Source organism: Dermochelys coriacea, chromosome 6, assembly GCF_009764565.3.
Source record: "Dermochelys coriacea isolate rDerCor1 chromosome 6, rDerCor1.pri.v4, whole genome shotgun sequence".
In the NCBI taxonomy this organism is placed as follows: Eukaryota; Metazoa; Chordata; order Testudines; family Dermochelyidae; genus Dermochelys; species Dermochelys coriacea.
In genome coordinates, this window is record NC_050073.1 from 88,233,297 (window position 1) to 88,259,084 (window position 25,788).

At 46.1% G+C, this 25,788-nt stretch overlaps 1 protein-coding gene across 6 annotated transcripts in view; it reads left to right on the forward strand.

Moving 5' to 3' along the window:
- The window catches only part of ADCK1 (aarF domain containing kinase 1), a 132,892-nt gene that overhangs the window by 49,204 nt on the left and 57,900 nt on the right, over positions 1-25,788 (forward strand). For all 6 annotated transcript variants that reach the window (XM_038407793.2, XM_038407796.2, XM_043516482.1 and 3 more), the window contains one exon: positions 9,140-9,343. In XM_038407793.2, the coding sequence (XP_038263721.1) occupies positions 9,140-9,343 (204 nt within the window). The remainder of the gene's footprint in view (positions 1-9,139; positions 9,344-25,788) is intronic.

Consider the following 25,788-nt stretch of genomic DNA (forward strand, 5'->3'; position numbering starts at 1 on the left):
ACTTGGGTTAGCAGGTTGTGTGTAAGCCTTTAGGCCAATCTAGTGTTGAACTTGTATTGTTAATCTGAGTTACGAGCCAAGTTGCTGTGTTTTCACTGCCATTTTAACCCTGGTTAGCTAGTGGTAACACTTTTTTTGCAATATAAACATACAGTTAGGCTGTGTCTACGCTAGTTTCTCCTCCCCAAATCTTCCAGTGTTGCTACCACTGATTCAGCTTCAGTGGGGCAGCAACAGTGGAAGTGCTAGTGTAGACAGGGCTCCTGTGGTCATTAGCATTTACATTGCCACATTGTCTGACTCTGCTCAGAACAGCTTAAAATGAGGTAGTGGTAAAAACACGAATGGCTGCGGGATCCTTGTCGCAACTAGAGATCCCACATTTGTAACCACTGGTAGAGTTGAATTGGGGTGTAGCAAAGCTGAGAATTTTTGGGGGGTTGGGGAATAGATTTAATGCAGACAAGGCAATAGCCAGTTTCTGATCCATTACCTTTTTTGTTTGTTTGTTTGTTTCTTACTAGTAACAACTTACTTTTCATAATAGCTGTTTGTGAAGGACTTCACTGAATGCTATTTGAAAGTTCAAATAGATATCTTCCCTTTCTTCTTTATTTACTCCTGTGTTAACAGGCTCAGGGAATTCTAGTATGTGGAGATTGGAGAGGAATGATTTTTTTCCTTTCCCAAATCCATGTCAGTTTGTCTCAGTCATATCACATTCAGCTAGGTGATTTATATAGCTCACTCTGTAATTATTGTTTTAACTAATTTACCTGGTATAGAAGTAAGGTTAACTGGGCTATAATTTCCAGGATCACTCTTGGATCCTTTTTTAAAGACAGGTTACCCTCCAGTTGTTGAGTAAAAGAGCTGATTTTAATGAGAGCTGGTGTATTTTGTTAGCAGCTCTTCCACTTTTAAAATTCAATCACAATTCTTGGTGCCTTACAAAATGGACATGCTGCAGTTGTTCCATCAACTTCCTCTTTTGGCATCTCACTGTGTGCCAGTGCCTTATCTTTATTACCTGAAAAGAATTGTTCTGGGGTAGTTCTCTCCCCAGCATCCTCCCTCCACTTTTGGTTGCCCAGTGGACCCACCAATTTGCTCACAGGCTTCCAGTTTCTGATACTGTTATTTAAACATTAGTATCTATACCAGTGCCTAGAGGTGCCAGTCAGGATCAGGAATTTATGGTGACTTGTATTTGTCTTGGCTATTTGTTCTTCAGATTCCCTCCTACCTCTCCTAATTCCATCACTCATTTTGCCAGCTATGACTTATGCACCTGCTATGGTTTATGCATCTTCCTATGGTTTTTATTTGGGTTGGATTATCCTTTTTAAAGGATCCTTGTTTTATTTGAGGAATGTCCCTGAAACTTGCCATTTAACCCTGGTGCTTTTTCTTGTCTTCCCTTGCTTTCTTTTGTGTTTGGGGGGATGCAGACCTGGGATTCTGCCTAGATAATCTAATGGTCCCTCCTGGCCAGAAACACCATGAACTCAAGTTTGGGTTGAAGTATTTTAATTTTCTGACATGACCTTTTAGGTTCTTTTTAACTCAATTTCTTGCCTTTAACTAGCACTGATCCCATTTCAGACATCTCACTGTTAGATTTTGTGTGATCTGAGGAGCTGCTGTTCACTACGACTCTCTGGGTAAATTTTTTCAAAAGAGCTTAAGTGATTTAAGAGCATAAATCTCCCTGAAACTCAGTGGGTCATGTAAGTACTTCTGAAAATGTTATCTTCTCTCTCCGCTTGCTGAGTCTAGTGCTTACGCCATGAGGAGGTTCCACTCAACACTTGGGCGTTATTTCTTTTCTTTCAGCCTTTTATGAAGGGCCATATCAAAATCACTTTGAAAATCCAAGTCAGTTCACTTTACCCTGCATTGGGGTCAATCCATGTGTGTCTGATGCGGGCACTATGGGGCACATGGAAAACTCATCCTGCTGAATCTGAGGGAGGGAGAGACAAAGAGAGACTCCGAGATGAGAGTGCAGAGAGAGAAAAACACACACACACACACACATGCAGGGAGACATTTGTGCTGAAGCACTGTCCAAATGCGGTTTAATCTTGGTGATTCTCAGCATTTGAAATGCATAATTTCCTTGCTAACCGCCTACTGTATGTTTGTATGACTGCACACACCCTTGTCTAGCCATCTGCCCTTTTCCCAAATCTCGTCCCTCCTGCCAAGCCAACTGGGAAGCCCTTCTGTATTAGGCCAGGTCTATCCTCTGCCGAGCACATCACAACCACCTCCTCCCTTACAGCCTGCAGAATGCTTTCTGCTTTGTCAAACCCACCCAGAGCACTGAGCATAGGTTCAGAGGCAGGACTGGCACCAATGTCCTGTTGCTGATGGGTTTGGTAACCCCTCTGGAGGACTTTAGCCACCTGTTGCTCTAAAAGGGTTATCTCTCAAATCACCTTCTCTCACAAGCTAATTTGTGGGTTGGCTTACTGAGGGGAAGCCGGGCCAAAGTGAGGAGGTCTGCATTCAGTTCTGAACATCGTGAGGATGGTACTCATTTTTATGTCTTATGGTAGTGAGTCCCATAGTCTGGGCCCAGCTCCTGGGAAAGTTCTGTCTCCTGCAGTCACGAGCCTACCCCATTGGTTGACAGCATCACTGTTCTAGTGCAACGTTGCTGTTGTAGGAGATGATGGTTGCAGAGGGACAGAAGAATTCTCAGGTAGTGAGGGCCAGTCCCATGTATGTCTCTGAGTATTGGACAGAGACTTTGAATTGGACTCTGCATTTAGGGCCTGAAGTCAATGGAAAAGCTCCCACCAACTTTTGTGTTGCAGGAGCAGGGGTGTAATTGGGTGCCAGTGCAGAAACCCCAGGTTATTTTAATGTTTGTGGCAACCTGTGTTTCTGAGTGGGCTTGAGGTCTTGAACACATGGGTCAAGTTGACCAGGTCTGTGTCTGATAGGATCAGAAATAAACTTCTGGCTGCTGGCAGATATACATGGGCATTTTATGCCACTTTGGTTATTTGAACATACAATAGCATTGAGGAGTCCAAAAGTGCCCTTGCTAGTGGAGATATTGTAGAGGAAGCAGATTCTTAGCAGTGTTTCCCTGTTCCTGCCAGCAACATCTCATTATTACCGAGGATCAGCTTTAGCCGGCTTCAATTGAGTGCTGGTTTGGGCAGGCACTGAGAGAGCTGGTGGATGTTGCTTCTTGTGTTTGATGTAAAGGAGGGGTGGAGCTGAGTGTTGTCTGTGTTCTGCTGGCATTTCAGCCCATGTCTCACCAGCTGTCCCAAAGGCTACAGTTAGAGATTCATTAATATTAGAAAGGGAGAGGACTGAGCCACAGGGGCTCTGCAGGTGAGGGCTTTGGAGGGACAGTTGCCCATGACAACCCTCTAGGTTGGGTCTTGGAGGAACTACCTGTGCCATTTCAGGGCATTTCTATTTAAATCTTGCAGTTTCTTAGAGGTGGAGCAGAAATGTCTGGTGATCAGTGATATTGAATGCTGCAAAGGGGTCTAGCAGAATGTGTGTGGTGCTCTTTCCTTGTCTATAGTCAGGAGGAGAACATCCACTGGAGGAACAAGTGCCTTCTATGTCCCATACTCTGATTTGAAGCCTGACTGGCAGCTATCCAGGATCCTGGCAGCTAACAGTGGATACTGGAGACCATTTTTTGCCAGCTTTTTCATTAGGTCACTAAGAAAAGGGAAGTTTAGATACTGGATGGTGGGTTTGTGAGGTCTCTACATTGAACTGGTCCCGTTAGCAGTGATCGGACTATTGCCATATGTTTTAGGACTAATGGTAGATTCCCCTCATCATCAGTCTGTCTGTTAGTGGGGGTTCCAGATATACTGTTCTTTCTTTCACCACCCAGGAAAGGCAGGGCCAGAGAACCAGACGGTGGCCCTGGGAGCCAATAGTGCTTCCTTCAGTACTTCCAGCATAATAGGGCCAAATTTGTGGAAGGAGGAGAGTTTTGATTTTCTGCTGCTGCTCCTGGTGTCCTGAGAGCCCCTCCCAGATGTGGGTGCCTTTCTCTGAGCAGTAGGATGATAACTCCTCACAGTGCAAGGTGGTGTGTGCTGGAGGTAGTTGGAGTTTCCTAAGGGGTGGCAAAGTTCTGCATGGCATGTCTTTGCTGTCTCTGGGGCAGAGGAGAGGGGGGCTGTCTTTACCTCCTCCACAGCAGAGGCACTTCTTCAAGAGACATTTCTTGGGTCTGGGTTAGGCTGCATTTTCTGCCCCCAGTGCTCAAGTTTTTTCTTCCTACTGTTTTTTGTCTCGGGTCACCCAATAACCCTGGTGATCTGTGTGGGCAATGGGGCAAGAAAGGTGGCTTCGGGGCTAAAATATCAGATGGGAACAGGTGTGCCTCATTGATTCTCCTGTTCTTTCGCCTCTAGGATGGGTGGAGCTTTCTGTGAGTAAATGACTCCCATCCTCAGTCCCGTGCTTCCTGTGCCAGCCTAGTGCTAATGTCCTGTCCTGCTGCACAGAAGACTTGGATTCTATTCCCAACACCAATTCCTCACCCCCCTGGCCTGCCTAGTGCTTAGTGATGGTGAAGAGACTAGAGCCCTGCCCTGCTATACAAGAGACTGGGGTTCAGTCCCTAGCTCCAGTCTCTCCCTTTCCAGGCCAGCCTGATACATGATGCTCTGCAGTGCCATGCAGGAGACTGGGATTGATGCCCAGTGTCTTGTGTCAGTCCCTGCATCCTCCCGATGCTTAGTGCTCTGCAGTAAGCCATGCAGGAAGCTTTGGTTTGGCTCTCTCTCCTGGCAGGGGCTACAAGTTATGTGCGGGCAGCACATTCCTGGTTCCCATTTTGTCTCTGTGAGCTCACAGGGCTCTGGCCTGACCTTCTTCCCACATTGGAGATCCTAGAACACAAGTGGGGCTGAACGTGTTTAATTCAAACTGGCTACCCCCAGCCTGCCCTTCCTCTCCCCTAGAATACAGGCAAACTCTGGGGAGCTGTAGACAGCAATTGCCTCCCACTGCCTTCACTGGCTGCTGGATTTTTTCTCCTCTGCTGGAGACCGTGTGTCGGGGACAATTATCCAAGCTGCATAAAAGCTGTTTCCCTATAATGGGCTAAACTCCTTGTACTGTGACAAACTGTCCAGCTGCTCTGGCTCCCTCCTGGTCTCTCTCATCCCTATTACTCCCTCTCTGCCTCTTTTGCTGTTTCTTTCTCTTTCATTCCTTCTGTTCCTCACTCCCTTTCTCTGCCTGTCTCCCCCATCTCTCCCCATACACATACACACAAGGCAGAGGCAGGGGAACAGCCAGGTCAAGAACCTAGTTGCCACAACAAAGGAATCAAAGGAGTCCAATAAAATGTAGCACACTCTTACCTGTGACTGCAGCTCAGGCAACCTGAACGTTTTGTATATGTAAGTCTCAGGGCACTTTTGAGCTGTGGCAGGTGTGTGCACTTTTGTAGTGTGGGTTACACTCAACAAGGTGTGTGTGCGTGCACACATGTGAGCTTATGTGTGTTTGTTGACTCATCCATCTACCCATCTGATCTATTTTGGGTTTTCTGGAGTGCCCAACACCATAGTATCTATGTGATTCATAGGTCAATGAGGTCTGCATACAGTACCCCTCATGTACCTCCTGAGTCTTCTGCTCTGCTCCATTCCCCTTCTGTTAAGGTATTGTTGTTTATAGTGAGAAATGCTTTGTCATAGAAGAGGGTTTTGCAGGGTGCCCTGAAAGGAGTCAGACTCCGGATACGTTTGACCTTCTCTAGCAGCTCGTTTCACAGCTGAATCCCCTTGATTGAGAGAGATTTGTCTCTGACTCCTGCATGCTTCCTCTGGCCTTGGTGAGGTGCATTGTCGCAAAGGACAGATGCTATTACTGACGTAGCTGCGTGAGGGCTGGGAAGATCAGGACCAGGTGTTGAACTGGTAGGGAAGTGGACTGGACACCAGTGGAGGGATTGAAGCTCAGGGACAAAGCATTTACAGCAGTCCATCCCGTTGAGAGTGTCTCTGTGTGCTAGTTATTTTCAGAGAGTGGAAACTCATTTTGCCAAAATTCTGCCTGCACTGATCTGTCCTGGGGTGTTAAATGGTTGATGTCCTCTACTGCAACCTCCCCCAAGGATGTTTAACTTCTTGAGCCCCCTCCAGGCATTCTTGTGTCAGAGTCCCCTCACCCGCAGGCAAGGGGCTGGAGGATGTGCCCTGCTCTGTTTAAAGGGACCCTAGTGCTCTTCCAGGATACCGAGGAGTTTAGGGTCCAAATTTGTACTTCCTGAGTGAGACACTGGACCCAGTTTTCAAGCTTGACTTGTTTGGAGTTGGCATTGAGGGGCTCTTGGTATCACAGGGAGGTTTCCCTGTTCCACTATTCTGTTCTACGCAGGTTCTTATACCATGATAATTACTATAGCATCGGAGCGCTTTCCAGGAGCGCGTTAAGCAACATGTTAACCTCTGTCATGTATGGTTCATTCTCTCTCAGCCTCACAAGAGGAGAATTGTGTGTGCAATATAGGGTTTGAGTTTGAGTCTGAGGGTTGTTTTTTTTAAAGTAGACACTGCTCTATGTTTATACAGGAAAAGGCTGGTCAAAGAAATATGTCTTGCAATTGAAGCAGAAGGTGGTGAGGCTTGTGATGGTCTGTAGTTCCACAACCTCTGAGCAGCCCCTGAGAAAACTCTAATCTCCAGCACAGACAAGCTTTAAGGTCAAGAATTCCGCTGTGCCAGAGAAGCAGAATTGTTGAGCAATGGAGCCTTATGTGATCTTTTTACATATGCTGGGCCTGGGCCATGGAGCACCTTGAATCATAGAATCGTATGACTAAAAGGGACCTCGAGAGGTCTTCTAGTCCAGTCCCTTGCACTCATGGCAGGACTAAGGATTATCTAGACCAGCAGTGTCCAATACGTTCACCACTAGCCACATGTGGCTAATAGGCTATTGAATTGTGGCTAATGCATGTGGCTTTTTTATAATGTAGCTAATAAGAAAAATTCAAAACCATAAGTGTGGCTAGCATCGAATTTCTATTGGACATCGCTGATCTAGACCATCCCTAGTAGGTGTTTGTCTAACTTGCTCTTAAATATCTCCAATGACAGAGACTCTGCAACCTCCCAAGGCAATTTATTCCAGTACTTAACCATCCTGATAATTAGGAAGTTTTTCCTAATGTCCAACCTAAACTGCCCTTGCTGCAATTTAAGGCCATTGCTTCTTGTCTATCCTCAGAGGTTAAAGAGAACAATTTTTCTCCCTCTTCCTTGTAACAAGCTTTTATGTATTTGAAAAATGTGGAAGATTGAAAGCCAAGTCTGAGGACTGAATGTCCTGTATTGCAAATTATTGGATGTGAGACTGGATGTAAATTCCCACATTGTTGAATTCATTGATCAATAATTCATAATGCTATAAGAAGAGTATTCAAGCCAAGCACTTAAAAGTTAGGAAATGCAGAGTTTAGGTTGAAAGCTCAGCCTTAACTCTGCCCACTACCCCATTGCTTATGTTTTAATATATAGGGTATGTCTGCACTGCAGCTGGGAGGTGTAATTCCCAGCTCGGGTAGATATACACATATTAGCTCTGATCTAGCTAGCGGGCTAGCAATAGCAGAGTGGCTCTGGTGGTAAGGGCAGTGGCTTGGGCTAGCTGCCCAAGTGCAGTCCTGTCTGACATCCTAAGTACATGTCTGAGCTACTGCCTCTGCCACTGTGGCCACACTGCTATTTTTATCACATGAGCTCGATCACAGCTAGCATGTGTAAGTCTACACGAGCTGGGAATTATACTTCCCAGCTGAAGTGCAGACATAGCCTATATGTTAAAACATAAGCAGTGGGGTGGTGAGCAGAGTAAAGGCTGAGCTGCAATCTGAGCTCTGTATTTCCTACCTTTTTAGTGCTTGTTTTTGTTTTTTGTTTTAAACTTTTGAAAGTTACGCTAATGCTAGTTTTTTGCTGGTCATTTCTCCGGGTATTGTGAATATCTGAGTAACTGGGTGTGAACTGCTAGGAGCTGATATTTGTGGCAATGTCACTGAAAAAGGAGCTCACTCCAGAATTGCTTTTCTGTTTGGGATTTTGACTGACTGATGCTGTGAGGTATTAGCCACTTTCATGCAGATAGCAGAAAAGCATAGATTTGCATGGGTCTTTTTACTTGTAAATTTGCTGGAATTCTAATAATGTAGCAGGATAAAGTCAGTCACAGTTTATTACCTTTCTGAATGTTGAGTGTGCCTGTGCCCCAGACACGGAGCTTTCATAGTAATAGCATAAGGCAGAATAAATCATGGCTATTAAAGGGTCAGGTGACTGGTACACTTCTGTGATACAGAGTCAAGGTCACCGGTTGAAATCCTGGCCAGTGGATTTTTACACTTGTTTGCGGTGTTGTTGTAGCCATCTACAGTTTGAATTTGAGAGGTATCCTAATTCCTAGTGTCCACTTCATTGAAACCACACTATAATTGGCATGAATAGGCCCCTGGTGGCTGTTTGAGCAGATAGGCAAGGACCGAATAGGCCCTGGAGAGCACCCTACCCCAGTGCATGGGGAAGGTCACAGTGGGTTGTGGAACAGCACGAGTGCTAAGCTGGCTCTGCCAGGTTGTAGCTGTTCTGTTGCTAAATAGGATCTGGTTGCCAAGGAGCTGCCCATCAGTACCATTTACCCCACTAAATTGACAGAAAAAAGTTTGTGTTTTTGTTTTGCTGTGTCTTTAAATAGAATGTTTTGCTCTGAGTAAGTTTCTGTGCTGACACCCTCAGGATGGCATCTGTCTTCCCCCCACTTTACTCCACTGCACTCACTGAGAACAGAGCCACACGTGTGTGCTTTAAATGGGAGAAAAGGTCCTGACTTTTGCCTTACGCTGTGGCACACCTCCCATTGGCTCTGTGTCAGTTCCTGTTCATCAGCAAACCCTGTTCCCAGAGTTTAGCTGAAAATAGGTGATGCAGGTGCATCACCAAGGAAACAAACAAAAGGCAGCTGCATTTGAAACCTAGGGGAGTAAAAGTGTGTGTGTGAGAGCATGCAGGGGGGAGGGAGGGAGCGAAGATAGAGGAAGGAATAAGGAGCAAAGAGTTGGAGAAAAGGGCTGGCTGATGTTTTCATCTCTATGCAGGTACATCTGCGCTCTGCGGAACGCCTCCGGGACCTGTGCTGTGCCAACAGAGGCACCTTCATCAAAGTGGGACAGCATCTGGGGGCACTCGACTACCTTCTGCCTGAGGAATACACTCGCACCCTCAAGATACTACACAGCCAGGCCCCACAGAGCAGCATGCAGGAGATTGAACAAGTGATCCGTGAGGACCTGGGCAAAGAGGTATGAGACACTGAAGCCCTCACTGGCCTGTCAGGCAAGCCAGCTGCAGCATGGCAGTTCTGGGCAGCTGGCCAGAGGGAAACAGGAGCAATGAGCTGCTTGGTGATTTTCCTTCATAGATGGAAAATGACAAGGGAGTTCAGGACACCAGCCTTATGCTTTGGAAGACTTAGATGACAAGAGAGATTGCTGTGGGAGTCATCTTATCCTAGCTCTGGGGCAAGTGTGGTATTTCCCACACATTGCTGGCCATTGCTGGCAAAGTCTAGTGAGAATTACAGGGAAGTGGGGAGAGGGTTGCCGGGCAGGAATGAGGGACATCAGCAGAACTATATGTGCAAGGGCCCAGGACAAGAATAGCAGGGGTATTGGAGGTCAGGATTGAGGGGCCATGAGTAGAGCTATGGGGTTCCCCGGGACTGGAACCGGGCGTGTTGCAGTTGAGGAACGAGGTGCATTGGCAGATCTGTGTGTGGGCAGATAGCACTGCCTCTGGCTGTTCTCTTACCATGTCTAGCTGGCACTGACAGCCCTTTACTTTCACAAGCCCCTAATTAACCCCAGATGAAAAAAATAAATAATTTCCTTTAATAACAGCATAAATCACTTTTGCTGCTGACACTAAGGCAAGAGAGTAGCAAAGGAAGCTGCGCCATTAACTCTTGGGGCCTGGGAGTGAAGTAACTGTGATATCCTGCGGCTTTTCAACTCATCCCTCATGGTGACAGCTCTACCCCCAGGCTGAGAAGCGCCTTGGATGTAGGGAGTGGGCCGTAGGGAGTGTGGGTGTGGAGCAGAGCAGTGGGGATGGGAGTGTGTATGTGGGGAGAAGGGGCAGCTTTATGCCTTGGTAATGGTAGAGAATGTATGTGGGGGTAAATGGGTCAGAGTGCTGGAGGAGAGTTGGGTAGTGTGGGAGCAAGGAGTGCGTTAGGTATTTTGTTATGGCTACGTGTGTGGGAACGTGTTGGGGAGAGTGCGCCTGGCTGTGTGGGTAGTATGGCTAGGTGTGTGAACCTGGGAGTCTGTAGGGGGGTGTTCCGGGTGGATATGTAGGGGGTTGGGGTGGGTCTGGCTCTGTGTAAGTTGTAGGGGTGGCTATTCGTCAATGACATGAGGAATTGGATAAGGGGGTTGGATATTCATGAATGACAGTGAGCATTTCCCCATAGTTCAATTGCAAAGAGTAAATGTCAGCTTCTGATCGGCCTTCATATTGCCTGTGTGAGACCAGCCCCCACCCAGCTTCATCACATGGTTAGTACCAGCTGGATTTGTAGCACAGCAAATAGATGGAGGGAGAGAAACAGGCCAGGGTAACCACTTCCTGCACTATCCATCCTCTAGCTGCTCTGTAGAGTAGAGGTTCAGCCAGCCTTCCCCTGTGGTGACTGGAGAGGGAAGCTGGGCTGGGATTAGACAGTATTGAAACACAAAAGCAGCTGCCTCTGTGCTGCTTCTCTCTGTTGCTGAATGGGGTGCTCAGTGACGGGGCCTTTTCTTCTCTCTCAAATGCATTTTCAGCTGCCACTGATCCACCCTGGTTTCTTTCAGCGTTTCAGGAGTTAGATGAGCTTTCCATGCCTCATTGATTCCCAGCGAGGCAGCTCGAATCCCCCTCTCAGCAGCAGCCTTTCTTCTGATTATTCATTTCACTCACATGGGCAGTGTCAGAGTGATCTTTAATTTTAAAGAGACAGAGGAAGCAAATAGGAATGCTAAAGAAAGAGAGAAAAGGGTATTAAAAGAGACAGAGAAGAAAGAATCAAACAGACATAAGGGAAGAAAAATGGAGAAAAAGAAAGGCACTGGTGAGGAAGGTCAGAGGTAGTTGCTTGAGTCCATTAGTTATAGGCAACTGAGTCACAGTAGTTAAAAACAAAAGGGTTTTGAGAAGCCTAATCTGCTGAAGGCCTCCTTGCTGGAGCCTGTAGAAGGTTGTAGGATAACACCACGGATGAAGTTAGTCCATGTGTAGAAATAAGTTCACCACAATTTAAAAACAAAATGTTGAATTGAAAATCGGGATTTGGTTAAGAGGATGGGAGTGAGAGATGGAATATTGAAATATTCCCTTGGTGGGTCAGGAACCCAGAGTCAACAGCATGATGCCTGGAAACCTGCAGCTAAATTAGACAGGAGTTTGCAATAGGATGTGGTAGGGAGGGGGAAAAAAAACAATAATACTGACTTGAATATGCAGCAGCACCTTCTCTAGGTGGCCTTAATGTGACTCCACCTAGAATAGTTTCTTAAAAAGTTACCAATAGGGATAATTACTCCAGCCAGGACAAATTAGGCATTTAAGAACTCACGACCCAAAGAATTAAATTTAAGTGTAAGAGAGAAATTCAAATTATGAATGCATAGACCAGTCAAAAGACTCAAATAACAACACTTTGAAAGAATAAAATTACAGAGAATATATGTGCATTGCAGGAAGTACAAAGAACAACAGTGTTGGGGGAGGTGTGTGACACAGACTGTGTGTGTGCGCGAGAGAGAGAAAGAGACACACACACACACACACACACACACACAGACTGTGTGTGTTCTGGCTGCTGGGGAAGTTTCTTAGAGATGTCCGTCCTCTGTTTCTTTAAGGCACTCACTGAAAGCTCTCCTCCTCCTGAACCATGTCCCCGCATCCCCACTCTGCGAAGTTGGGGTACATGAGCAGGGAGGTGCGGGAGAAACAGACAGACAGACAGAGATTGTGTGTGCTGGCTGCTGTGGAAGCCTCTGAGAGACCATGCAGTGTCTCTTTAAGGCACTCACTCACCCGAATGCTTGTTCAGACCTCAGAGCTGCTGTGAGTCCTGAATCCTGTCCCCTCCCCTCTACCTTGCTCTGCGGAGATGGGGTACAGGGGCTGGGAGAGGGACATCAGCACCCTCCTTCCTCCCCTCCTCCCCTGCACAGCCAGAAGGAGGGTCCTGGGAACAGCTGCAGAAGCCATGTGGCTGCAAAGCAGCCGGGGGGAGGGGCACCTGAACACACACTGCCTGCCGGATGTGTGTGGCTCTGCTAATCAACTGTACGGCACTTGAATCTCTCCTGGGTGGTCACCCAACCACGCAGCTTACAGGGAACACGGGTGGGAACTGTTAGCGTCAGAGGGAAGGAAAGTTTATTCAACTCTGATTTTTATCTATTCTTTTAACGTAACTTGACAAGGCATGTGCCCCATCCCCAAAGTTTTCCTCTCCTCCACCCCTCTTTACATATACTTTCGGAATGTAGCCAAACTACTTTCAGTGGAACCTGAGACCGGACAAAAGGTTGAAGGATTTATGAGGAGCTCTAGAAAGTGAATCTTTTCCGGTAGTACCAAATCAGTAAACTTTAAAATTAGATCTTTTTAAAAAAAAAAATTAACAATGTACTTTAGAAACTGGGGGAGGGAGGAGGAACTGGCTGGCTCGGGAACTGGGGAGTGGGATACAGGCCTTTCCTCTCTAGAACACTTGTTCCAGTCTGGTTCGGGGTGTGGGATCCTGGAGCCTAGAGCACCTGTTTAGGTTCAGCTCAGGTCATTCTCTTTGATAGCTGTTCAGTGGTGTGGGAGAAAGGAGTTGGTGGGTCTGCATGCAGATCTCAATGGGAAGGTGCCTCTGTCATATAACCCTCCCTCGCATTGGCACTAATGGGCCAAAGAGTGATTGGACCATTGAGACTGCTCCCCGCAATCATCCTCAGAGGGGGTCCGTTAGTTTTTCTAATCTATGCATTTCCAGAGCATCTTTCACCATAGTATCCCGGTCTCCCTCCTGGATGGGGACCAATTCAGCAGCCTGTGCAACAACTCCTTTCCTCCATGTGTCTGGCTCCAATGCTGTCCATCCCACCCCCAAATATGACTCTTTATTGCCTGATCTGTTGATTATATAGTAATTCCCAGTTAGCATTCTGTAGTTTGGCAGGGTTCTCATGACCAGCTCCAGAAATATCATAGTTATTACAAGAACCCCGGTATGCACCAACAAGACAAGTCAGTAATATTTTTATTAGCATGGTTAGCAAAATCACAAACACTCCAACCCAGCAAAATAGATAATATAAGATGGCCAAAACGCCCCCGTATCTGAGCATCAGTATATTCACACTCTCCCTTTTAGAAAAACCGGAAGTGTTAGTCATCATCCTCAGCAGCAGCAACAGTGTCATCATCCTGGCGTCTCCCGAGGCGCGCAGGCTGCCATAGAACTTTTATAATGTGTTATGCTGACGCCCGCTGTGTCTCATGCATATTCGGTACGGGAGCGATTTCTGCCCCTTTTCCTTTTCTGTATTTCCTCACCCTTCTAATGTTGGGGTGCCCTACTCCTATAGCTTACTAGGCCTTTTACCTCAAGTTCATTAACAAACATGTCAATTAGTTACCATGGCATTCTTGTGGTTGGACATCTGCTGATATTCCTAACTTAAAATATCTAGAGCTGGTATAAATTAGCATCTTGGGTTACCTGTCAACAGTTTAGTCATACTTGTTTATTACAGCGTTTTATCCTGTATGATCGAGGGTTACTCCTGGTTAGCTGCTTATGCTAAGGCTTTTGGGGTCTTATGCCTGTATTAGTTTAGTTAATCTATTGTTTTACAAGCCTTGAGGCTTGTAGGCTTGTTGCATTACTGCCTCAACTTATATCTATGCCTTTCCTAGCAAATACCTGTACCTATTGGCTACACTTCAGGACTGGTCCTCTGGTTTCCAGTGCACTGCCAAGTGGCTTAGACTCCCTGATATCTCTCCCTTCCAGCCACACTGCATGTCCTGACTTATTGTCTTACCTCTGGTTCCAATGCACCTCTCAGTGCAACCACATATCTAGCCGTCCTGCACACTCCAACAGGCCTGAGCTTGTCCCCTCCCATCCAGCCCCCACAATGGTCCCCAACCTGCCCGGATTGAAATGCTCACACAGCTCAGTTCTGGTCAACTCTCCAGCCCATCCTCACATACAGACCCTTTTTAATCTGTTTGAGTCTCACCTTCCAGCCTTTCCCGCAGACCCCTCAGTCCCCTCCTCTGACAGACATAAATCTGTCCAGCTCACTTATATCCACAGCTCTGACCCCTCCCCTGGTCACTTTACTTATCCCAGATATTTTTTCCCTTTGTGGAGAGCCATTGTGCCCAAGTGGCCTCTCTACTCCCAGCTTCCTCATGTAGATCATGTCCCCTGGTTTTCAAACCAGGTCTTTCTGGACTTTCCTGATTCCTGCAGAAGTTTCTGTCAGCTCCTCTCAATCTCCTTTGGTAGGTTCCAGTGAGCCCAGACCTCTGATTCCCTGCTCCTGGAGCCTGTCTGGGGACCTCTAATAAAGCTGGGTTCTGAGCCAGGATGGAGTTTAACTTATCCTCCAAACAGAACCACCAAACAGGCCTATTAGAAATCAAAGCTGGAGACTTTCCAAGCCCTGCCATCCAGCAAGTGCAGATTGAGGGGCTGCCTCTCTGAGGTACCGGGCCTTCTCCTGCCCAGCTGTTCAAAGAGTTTTGCTCCCAGTGACCAGTAGATGGCAGACCAGCCCTGGCCTACTGGAGAGTGTCTTGTTATAGAAGAGGCAGCTGAAGGCCTTGCAGGGACTTGGGCAGAACTCCTTGTTAGGCACTGGGGTGTGCGAAGAGGGATTCCTCCTCCACTGAAGTCTCATCACACATTTCTCTAGCCCCAGCCCCACATTAATAATAGGTAAAGCTCCTATTGAATTTTACACTCTTATTGCTGCCAGGGTTGAATGTGACAGCCAGGGCTGGGGTGATTTCTGATCAGTACTCTTCACTTAGGGTGACCAGAGAGCAAATGTGAAAAATCAGGACACTTTTCTGAGGGGGATGGGGGGAGTGATATAGTTGCATATGTAAGACAAAGCTCCTAATATTGGGATGATTCCTGACAATATTGAGATGTCTGGTCACTCTATCTTCACTGAACGTGGGACCCCAGTGAAAATGATACCCCTCAGCCTCTGCACCGCTCCATGTGCACACACACATCTGGGTTGATTTGCACAACTCTGGTGTATGTGTGTCCGTCCCCCACTTCCCTGAGAACACTACCACCTCTGATATTCAAACCTGGGGACTATTACCTCAGGTGCTGTGTCCGATCTCAGCTGATGGGGAAGCGCGTGAGGAGTAAGGCTTTAATCTCGTGAAGCCAGACCCAAACCGTAGGCGGCTTGATAGCTTAAGGGCCCAGCGTTGTAAGGGGCCTCCACCCAGTCCCACCTTATGGGAGTAGGTGGTGGAACACAGCTGTCTCACTGCCTGGTGTGTGAGTGCTGTCAGGGAGCCCATCATTTTCACCTACAATTACTTGCAGTTTCTCCCTGCTGCCTAAGGACTGCTTTGCTATGAAATGAGCCAGCTCATGTGCTGAGCAGAGCAGGTCATAGGGAAGGGTGCCAGGCCCCCCTCTTTGCCAATGGGTGAATGTGACAGAAGCACATCTTGTGCTGTAGCTCAGGTGGGCTGACTTTGTAGAGACAGCTGTAGTTCAGGGGTCCCCATGCTCTGGTCAAGGGCCCTGCTCTTGTCATATTCCTTGCTTTTGTACCTGTCATGGCCCCAAGGCTGTGATGTGAAGTGAAATACTCCTCACCAGATAGATTGTCTTCCCTACTGGTGGAGATGTGGCCAGGGAGGACAGGGAACTACATTCCTGTAGCTTCTTTTGCTCCTAAGGACCCCAAGGTGCTTTTAAGATCATATGTACCAGGATCATTCACTCAACACTGAAATGCATCCATATCTCTGATGGAACATAGTTGCTGTTGAACACTGCACAGAGCCATTTGATAGGAAGTGGCAAAGAATCTCACAGCTATTTGAAGCTGCCGGGAGATGGAGTAGAGGCTAGGGAGAGTTGGAATGGGGCCAGGACAATGGTACTAACACCCTGACATTTGCCATGTGACCTTTAATGTGCACATATACCCATGATCTGGGATGACACCTTGGTTTTTGCCATGAGATCTCTAATAACCGTACACGATCAGGACCTTGTTTTTGTGTCTCCTCTGGCTTTGCGTGACTCTTGCAGAATCAGTTTACAGAAAGGGTCAGACAGCCTCATGGGTGAGTGCGTCTCGCAAGTTGATTCAGTCTGGAGCAGAGAAGAAATTATGTAGATTTTCTGGACTTCTTTTCAGCTCTTCTCTTCTTTCCTTCCTTTCCCACAAACCACATTCTGTGCTGCACATCATGTCAGCCTTTGCTGTGGCTGAGAAAAACAGGAGGAAGGGCTCTCTTCACTCTGAAACCCATCAACAGAGTCTCAAGCTTTGGCCGGGTTTTTCTTTCTCCTGAGCTACAGAGCTGCTGAAGCACTGTACATCCCCCTGGGAGAGCAACTGAGCCTTCAGATGGCCTGATGGGACTACATTGCACGTCCTATATAATGTCATGTTGTCCCCGAGGGTATATGCTCCACATTCTGCAACTGGCCCTGTAATGCTACCCTTAGGGAGGGAGCCACATGCCCTGCTGGGTCACGTGGTCCCTGGGGTAGGCTGCTGCAAATTCTGTGGTGGGCCCCAGGAGTGCATTGCATGTCTGGCAGTGTTGCAGAGCCCTGGGGGAGTATGGCTGATTCTGCAGTGGGGTCTGTCTGCGATCCCAGGGGATTTGCCTCAGCTATTGCACAGTCCTGTGGCAGTGGATCTCATACCCTACAGTACTGTCATTTGGCCTGAGGGAATACCTGGTCATTCTCACGATTCTAGGAGGTGCATTGTTGCATGCCCTGCATCGCTGTGTGACTCTGGGGATTGTGCTGTGTGTTCTGTGCTACAACTACCATAATACCTCCAGGCCAAAAGCTCAGCTTCTTTTCAGTTCTGTTTCAGAACTTGAGTGCTCTGCTGGCCCTCTATCAACATCATCTTAATGGTGGGTGACCCTCGCAGCAGGGAAATGCTGGGGTGGAGCTGAACCCAGAAAGCTGCTGCTGTTCCCCCCATGCACATTATTCACTGGCACTAGGAGCTGTAATAAGGTTGATGAGTCTGAGTTCTCTTTGCATTTTGTCTCCTTCTTCTCCTCATTGTGGATGACAGTCTGACTGCATCACTCATCTGTCTTGAAGATGGGATCTCGGGGCTATTGCCCTGATGGCTGGAGGTGATGAAGATTAGGATGATGGAGAAATGAGAGGGGAGATTGTGCCCATCCCAGCGCCCCGCCGCCCCCGCACTAGCCTTCCAAGCAGCTATCAATAAAAAACACATTTATATTAAAACTATAATGAGGAATAAAAAAGCTCACTTTTTTCAATAACCCGGCATATAAAAAGATTTTTATCAATTATGAAAAGATTTTGGCCATAAAACAGTAATTTAAAGAGTCTGATATAAATGGCAAGAAGCATTAATGTCACCCAGAACAAATGGGCCTACATTAGTCAACTGAAAGGCAGTGGAGGCTGGTTGTGCTGGTGCTGCTGCTACCTCTGCTCTCACCGGCCTGTTTGCTCGCCTGTCAGGAAAGTGATGCCAATTGATGGCAATCCTCAAAGAAGCCACCTGCAGCCATGGCTGGGCCCTCATGGAGATGAGTAACCTCTCTGGTGGCACGGAGGTATGGCATGTGTCTTGCCACAGGGCACTGAGCATATGAGGACGGCCATGCTGCATGCCAGGACTTTGGCTCTTGTTAGACCCACAAATTTTTCCCTTTACGTCCTCTCTGCTCACTTTGTAGCAGCCACTATTACTGACATTCCCTCCAACATGGTACTTGACACCCCCACAATCACTGCTCAGACCATGCAACCCCAGTTGTCACTGTTACCCTTGGAACAAGAACACCCTAATTAGAAGCTCTGGCTGCATGGCCTGGAGAGACTCATTCTTTTGGTTCTTGGCTACTGAGAGAGTATCTTACTGAGTGCAGCTAACATCAGTCAATTGCAGGAGACTCCATTCCCATCACCCAAGTTAAGGATGGCTTTGGTAAACTGTCTGGGGGATAATCTTCTTTGGTTTTCTTCCACCTGCCTGTCTATGGCTTAATGCTTGGGATGTTGGTAATGGATTAAGCGGCCAGTTGCTTTTCTGAGGTTTGGCCTTCTTATCTCCCAAGGGCAAGGGTGAAAGCCCCATCTCTTGGCACATTTGGAATCAGATCAGAAAAAGTCTTGGGGAATATACTTGCTCCTTGCGGAATGCACTAGGCCTTTCCTTCTCTAATTTACAATTTTATTAGGTGTCCACGTTGTACCATATAATAATCTTGTTGGACTTTGACAGCTACATCTCCTCATGAGGTGTCAGGTGTCGGGGGATGGGTTTTCCAAAGAGGTCTCCTTGACTTGTGATTGCTCAGGATCTTGATGACGTGTCATCATTGTGCCACATCTTGTCTGCTGATGTGCATTACAGCCATGCTAAATCTCTTCTCATGGTATCCATGTCCCTTGGGGCTCTGGAATGACAGATCAGGCTTTGATTAGAGGGCGTGTTCTGTAGATTAATGGCTAAACCTGGATCTTTAACAGGGCGATTGTAAAACCTGCCTCAGCACATGGGTAATCCTTTCTGTCCCCAATGTTAACATGAAGTAGCTGTGTTCAACTGGGGCTAACATTCCTCATGTGGTGGCACCATGATACTCTCATCCGATCAGGCTCACAAGGGTATATTTCACCTGTCCAGGAACCTGGATATCTGTTTAATACACAAAGGGACTGAGTTTGTGATCAGGACAGGGACAACAGCACTCTAGACTGCCATGCTGAGGTTTGGGTACTGTTTCCAAGCAGGCTGCAGACACACTCTGAAAAGATTCTCACGTGGTCCTCCAACTTGGAGATTGGCGAGACCCAGTCCTCCTGATTTCCTCCCGCCTGTATACTCAGATCTCCCATTTGCCCCCCATGGATTCTTCCCTTCAAAGTGGCAGCCTCCACCTGTGTACCTAGCTCTCCCAATTGGATTCATTGACCCATCTGCAGAGTGTGTGCGTCTTCTGATAGGACTTACCACAGATGGATGCTTGTGTCATTAAGATGAAATAAGGGAATCGTGGGCTCCAACCCTGGCATGTTCGGGTCTCCTTGTGAAGCCAAATGGATGAAACGAGGTTTTTTTGTTAGTTTATAAAGTGAATCAGTAGTCTAATTAGTGCTGCTGAATGGCCCATCCTGAGAGGCAGACTCTAGTTCCAAAGGAGAATGCTGAACCATATAAAGTACATCAAGCTTGCCAGCAGCTGCTCCTCACTGTTCACAAGCTGCTGTGGGTAGGAATGATAGAAGCCCTTGGCTGGGTGCGATGTTCAGATGAAAGCTAAAGCTGAGGACATGACCTTTTGTGGTTGAGAATTGTAAGGAGCTACCCAAATATCTCAAAGCACTTTCCAGACAGTGATTGAAGTCTTCCAACCCCCTGGATGTAGGTCAGAATTAGAGAGGGAGGAAGAGTGCTCAACATTGTCCATCAATATTCGGTACTGTTTTTAAGCTAATTATGTGGATTTTATATTCATGTCTTGTGAACATTGGAGTCATCTGGTTTTTCCAGCAGGAAGGTTCACCGGACATACGTTTCAGAGTCATACCTGAGGATTTGGAGCAAGTGGAATTATAAATTCACACATGCTGCTGTTCACAGAGGGAGCATGTGCATGTGCCTCCAATGAGGGAACCGACACAATACCACATGATTTATTTTACCAATCGCAACCAGCCAGCTGTGCTCGAATAGTGAATTGTTGCCAAGGGCTGTTCACCATCCTCCCCTCTAAGGTTAAAATAATTAGAAATTTTTTTTCCAAAAAATGAATTGGATAATTTCAGATAGTGAATAATTTTTGAGGAAATATCAGCTGTGAGCACGAAAAGAAGCTACACTCTTCCGAGATGGTAATGGATGTGACTTACTGGCTTATGTCTATTAAATGCTCTTCCCATTTATCAGAGAGCATGATTAAGATTCCTGGGGCCCTTTTATGGAGATGAGCTGATGAGGGCAAATCCCACTATAGGTAACTGTTGTGCTTCCCTCAGTCCCCTTCCCTTGTGAGCTGCCCAGTGTCTTGACTGTGTCCCTGCTAGAGCGTGAAGCTCCCTATCCAAGCCTCTGAATGGCTGGTGTCTTCCAAGCGGCCTTTGGAAGCCCAGCCTGTCGCTGTGTGCGGGAGGCGTGGCCTGGTTTCCTGCTGTCCATCTTTTGGTTTCTGATGTTGAAAGAGGCCTGGCCTGCTGTAAATGGATCCCAGATCAAAGGCACTTTGCCATTGTCTGTAATCTGGGGGGTGACTCTCGTTGGGGTGAGGTGACTGCCTCAGGAGAACAGGCTAACTAATGTGTGATTCCAAATGGCTCAGCCGAGGAGGGAGGGAGCACACTTGGCTTGGGCTGGTTCTGTCAGCAAAGGTTCTCCTTTACGTATCCTGTGTGAGTGTAGCACTGGTGAAAGAAGCTGGGTTCACAGCCCGGGTGACTTCATGTCCCTTACCTGACTAAAGAACAGTTGTAGCATGAGCAGCAGCACAAGCTCTCTCCACTCTATCTGGTCCCTACTGCCTTTGACAAGGAGGGACCTCCAAGGGGGAGCTCAGTCTCTGGGTCCTTTCAGTGCTTGGCTGTTCTGCTGAGACACCTCGCAAGGGTGCATTGTTCAGCTGTGGTGCAGTTTTTGAGATGCAGACACCTGCCCTGCTAAGAACTGGACAGAGACACAACCATCTCTGTTCATGTCATCCACGAGATGGTAATGACTGGTCAGTACTGACCTAGGTTGGATTGCAGCCAGTGGCCTGCAGGCCCCTCCCCTCCTCCCCCCAGCAAATATTTTTTAGCTGTATCAGCCATGTGGGAATAGGAGGATTGGATATTGATCTTTAGATACGATGGTGCTGGATGCAATAGAAATGTAGGTAGATAGTTAGAGATTAATCTCCCACCTCCTTCTTCTTAGCCCAGCTTTGCTCCTTGAAATGGATTCCAGCAGCACACCTTGCAAGGGGAAACCCATGTCTGAGGGGTAAGAGAAATGCACTATTCCCTACTGGACCCCAGCCCAGGAGCCCTTCCCTTGCAGAGTATGTCGCCCTGCCACCATAGCAGCAGCTGCAGCAGTGCTGGGCCCATAAGTGCAGTTGATTTATGTTAACTGTTGAAACGATAATGTTTAATCTGTAAAGTGCTAATCTATTTTTTATGTTGATTATGAATAGGCCAGCTGTGCCTACTTTCCTATTCATAGAGTTTAGTGAACAAGCCCATTTTACAGGCCGGGCTCAGAGGGTGATTTACATGCAAGCAGACACTGCTTTAAGGCAAGTAAATCAGCTGAGTTACGCCACGGAACCAGACCCCTGGCAGTTCAACCAGGAGACAGGGACGAAGGGGGGAAGGGAAAGAATGGAAGGAAGAAGGAGAAGGAGGAGAGATCGAGAGAGCTGTGGAGGGAGAGAAGGGAATAGAGACAGAAAAAGGAGGAAGAAAAGGGGGATGGGGAGCAAAGGGAAGATTAGCTCAGTTCTTGAAAGGGTGCTGCAGGGAGTGGAGAGGCTGACTCAACAGGGGACTTTCTCTTCTGAGTCAGTATTGGCCACAGCATGCTGCTAGAGGGTACTGTGCTTCCGGGAGTGGTGTGGATGGCTTAAAAGGGAACCAGTACAGTACTGACCCCATTCCCCAGAGTGGTGCTAAGGGAGGCTATGTTATAAGGAGTGGGGTGAGTGATTCAGTAGAGGGCGCTTTCCCTTCTGTAATTTTTATAGATCTCAGAGCATTTTTCATACGAGTAGGTCACAAGCAATTTTCCTTCTAATTTTTGACAGGCCGTGTGCCCCAAAAATTTGTTCTGTGCAAATTTTTGAAGAAGAGTTCAAATTTGTGTGCTATGCGGCAAATGCGCCCCAGTGAGTAAAATGCTTATACATTTAAAAAGTTTTAATTTGCAATTTGTGATAATAATAGTTTTACACCATGTTATTTTATAAATGTCAATTTTAAATACTTAGAAAAAGGAAATTTAACCATTCTTCATGAAGCAGAAGTTAGTTTTAAGCATTACGCTTTATGATCTTTTTTATAGACAATCATGAGCATATATCAAGCACATATTAATCATGATCATTATCAGTCCATAGGCTTCTGCCCATTGGTGTCCACTTTCACCTTTCATTCTATACACATGTCTGAAAAGATTTTGATAAACATATAATAAAGACAATTTAATAAGTATGCCGTTATGTCAATTTATATGGGTTTTCAGATAGAGATATCATAAGTAAAAAAAGAAAAACAAGAGTTTGTGTTTTAAATTTAAAATTTTCCTAAAAAATACCAATAAATCATTATCAGCCAAGAATAAGATATGTAATTACAAATGCATTTTAATTTCCTTATTGGTCGAAATGTCAAAGACTGCTAAACTAACCTACTGTTTTTCCCTGCGATCTTTTTCATTGGCCCATTCAATATAAACTGTCCAGATCAATCAGTCCTCCATCCAGCTGGTAACTCTTAATGCACATCAGCATGTCCAAATGATCAACTTGTAAATGATTCCGTAGTTTGTTTTTTAGAATGTTCATTAAACTAAAGCCACACTCACAGTCTGCACTTGATGCTAGGAATGTTCCTCCAATATCCGTCAACTTTGCAAGATCCTGAAACTGTTCGTTCTGGTGAGCAAATGTCACCATATCTGGGCAATTTAAAACCAATTGGCTTTTGATTCTTTCGGCTACTGCAAACTTGAAGTCATTGTACTGACGGACTATAACAGTCTCTTTAGCAAGAAAGTCTTTGTATTTTGAACATAAGGATTTGACCTGATGAATTCCAAAATTGAAGTCACACTTAACTATTGCTGCACAATCAAAAGTGGACCTGCTGGACTTCATCCTCTGGAAACCTGTCTGCCAAATTTGCACACAAGATGTTTATGGAAGTTATTATGGAACTGGTATCAATTTCATTATTTTCTTGAGAGCTCATATCTAAGAGAGCCTTAACTTTGTCACTCCATAAGACTGAATCTACAAGATACTGTCTACTGATCTTGTTCAGTTTACCTCGGGCAAGGTGAAATGCTTCAAGAGGTGTAAGGCCCGTTTTTGGAACAGTGTGGATAGTGAAGCCAGCTCCGGCAAAACATCATTCAAAATTTCTAATGTTATTCGGTATTCCATGGTATTCAGCTTTTTGTGGCAGTATTTAGAAACTGGATCAGTGTCTTTGTCTTGCTCAAAATATTCCAGAAGAGGATTATAGTTGCGAATAATTGCTCAAAGTGCAAAGTGCCTAGATAACCAGCGCACTTCATTGAGTGGCCTGAAAGCCACTGACTCACATTCAGAAGCATCCACTATTTCCTGAAATGTGCATTTTCGTGGATGACCGACAGAACACCGCGTAGACAGTTCTCACTAAGGTTTCGATGTCTTTTATCAGCTTGACCTCTTTCCATGCATCAGAAATCCCCAAGTCTTCCCAGTGTGCAACGCAATGTTGCTGGACTAAGTGTGGAATATCACATTTCAGCTGAGCCGCCACGCCATTGAGTTTGCCCAACATCACAGAGGCACCATCAGATGTGAACATCACCATTTTCAATAAATCAAGTTGGTGTTTTTTATAAAACTCTTTCATTGCAGACACTTTTGAAACAGCATCACATTCTTGCAATCGTAATAGTCCACCAAACAAAGTTTTATAGTCTGCAGAATTTATGGATCTATATTTAAAGTAGAGTATCAAGTATCTGTTAATGGATAGATCAGTGCTTTCATCAACAGCTAGAGTATGAAACATTGCCGATGGTATTTCATGCATGAGGTCATTTTGGACAATGCAGTTGATAATTTCAGGAAATTCAAAAGCATAATTTTTACTTCTCCAGCTCGCTGGTATGCGCGCTTACTTTCCATATGGTCATTAATATCCTGAACAGAAAGCATTGAGCTGTTCATTTTAATAGCCAACAACACACTGTCAATAGGAACCTTGATTTCTTCTAGGTTTGAGTGCTTGCGTTCAAGGTTAATTTGCCTCCTCTGCTTTTCAGCAGGACTTTCAAGAATCATGGTAAGCAATCGGCTCAGTGAGGAAGGGTTTTTGTTTCCAAGTCTTGTTACACCATCTATATGAGACTTACTTGACAGATGACGCTTTAACAAATCCAACTTCCATCCATCGTTCCACATTCTGTCTGTTGAAAATTCTCTCGAAGCTCTGGCATCTCGACAATATGCACAAACCACTCCATTGTCCTCATCGTATGTGAATGTTTCACAAAATTTAACAAGCGTTACACTATGTGATTTCGGTGTAATCATCTCTATAGTCTCATCCAGCCATCCAGATTTAAATAAAGTCGCTGTTCCTTTACACTTTAGACCTCTAGACAGTGACATTTTGGGATTGATTTTTTACCAGATTGGTTTATTTAAAATTAGTATATGGCTACTATTTCAATGTGCTTAACAGTGTGACTCGATAAAAGGGCAATCGGGAGATCATTCAGATCAGGATACCGGAAGTTTGTGCATAGCTCCAATCATGTCCGTGCATCTGTGGCAAAAAAATGCGGGAAAATGGTAAAATATCACGAGTAAATGTATGAAGTCCAATGCCTTTGAAATATTTCAATCACAGAAACAACACTTACCTTTGTTCATTTCTGGGAAATCTTTGCACTTCCTTAGCAACTATGGCCAGGCATTTTGATTTATTCGCACGTACTTGAGTTTGTACACAGCCAAATGAACAGACTACAAGGAGATGTGTGGGTCCTGACCGTCCCGACGTGATCAACGTTGCACGTTCGAAATGCTGGTGGGGAGGGGTACGATTCATTGCCGTCCTTTTCCTTCCCCCCCCCGCCAGCTAGTAGAATCTAGCTGTGTTGATAGATGGCGGGCGGACAATGTCAAAAGTCGCCCATAAATGATATTTCGGCCTGGCTCTGATGTAGTATTTCATTTTTTGTGCGTGCAGTGTTTCGCCGTGTGCCCGGGGTTTAGGATCTGTCATGTGCACAGCTTAAAGGGAACAGTGGTCACAAGGATTATTAACCCAAGTGTCTTGGCCAGATTCCATTGTGAGACATTCCATTCTTCCTCCCTAAATTCCATTTGATTCTTCTTCACTTCCTGTTCTGAACTGTTGTGAAGTGTACTGTACAGCTGTGCATCTATTGCTTGCTCTGGCACATCCGTAAACAGAGGTTTCAAGATCCTGTCGATGCCTACTCAACTTTGGTAACTAGCTTAGAAAATCTGAATTAGCTATGAGGTCACAGGTCTTTGGTAATAGCCCTATCACACCCACGCATGTACTCCACAGCCATAGATGACCCACACAACCCAGTACATCTCCATATACACCACGAACCTCCACAGCCATACTCCTACAACCCGAGCAATTCAATTCAGGAAGACTTTATTACACTGACAATCTATATAATTATTGTGAAAGTGTAAG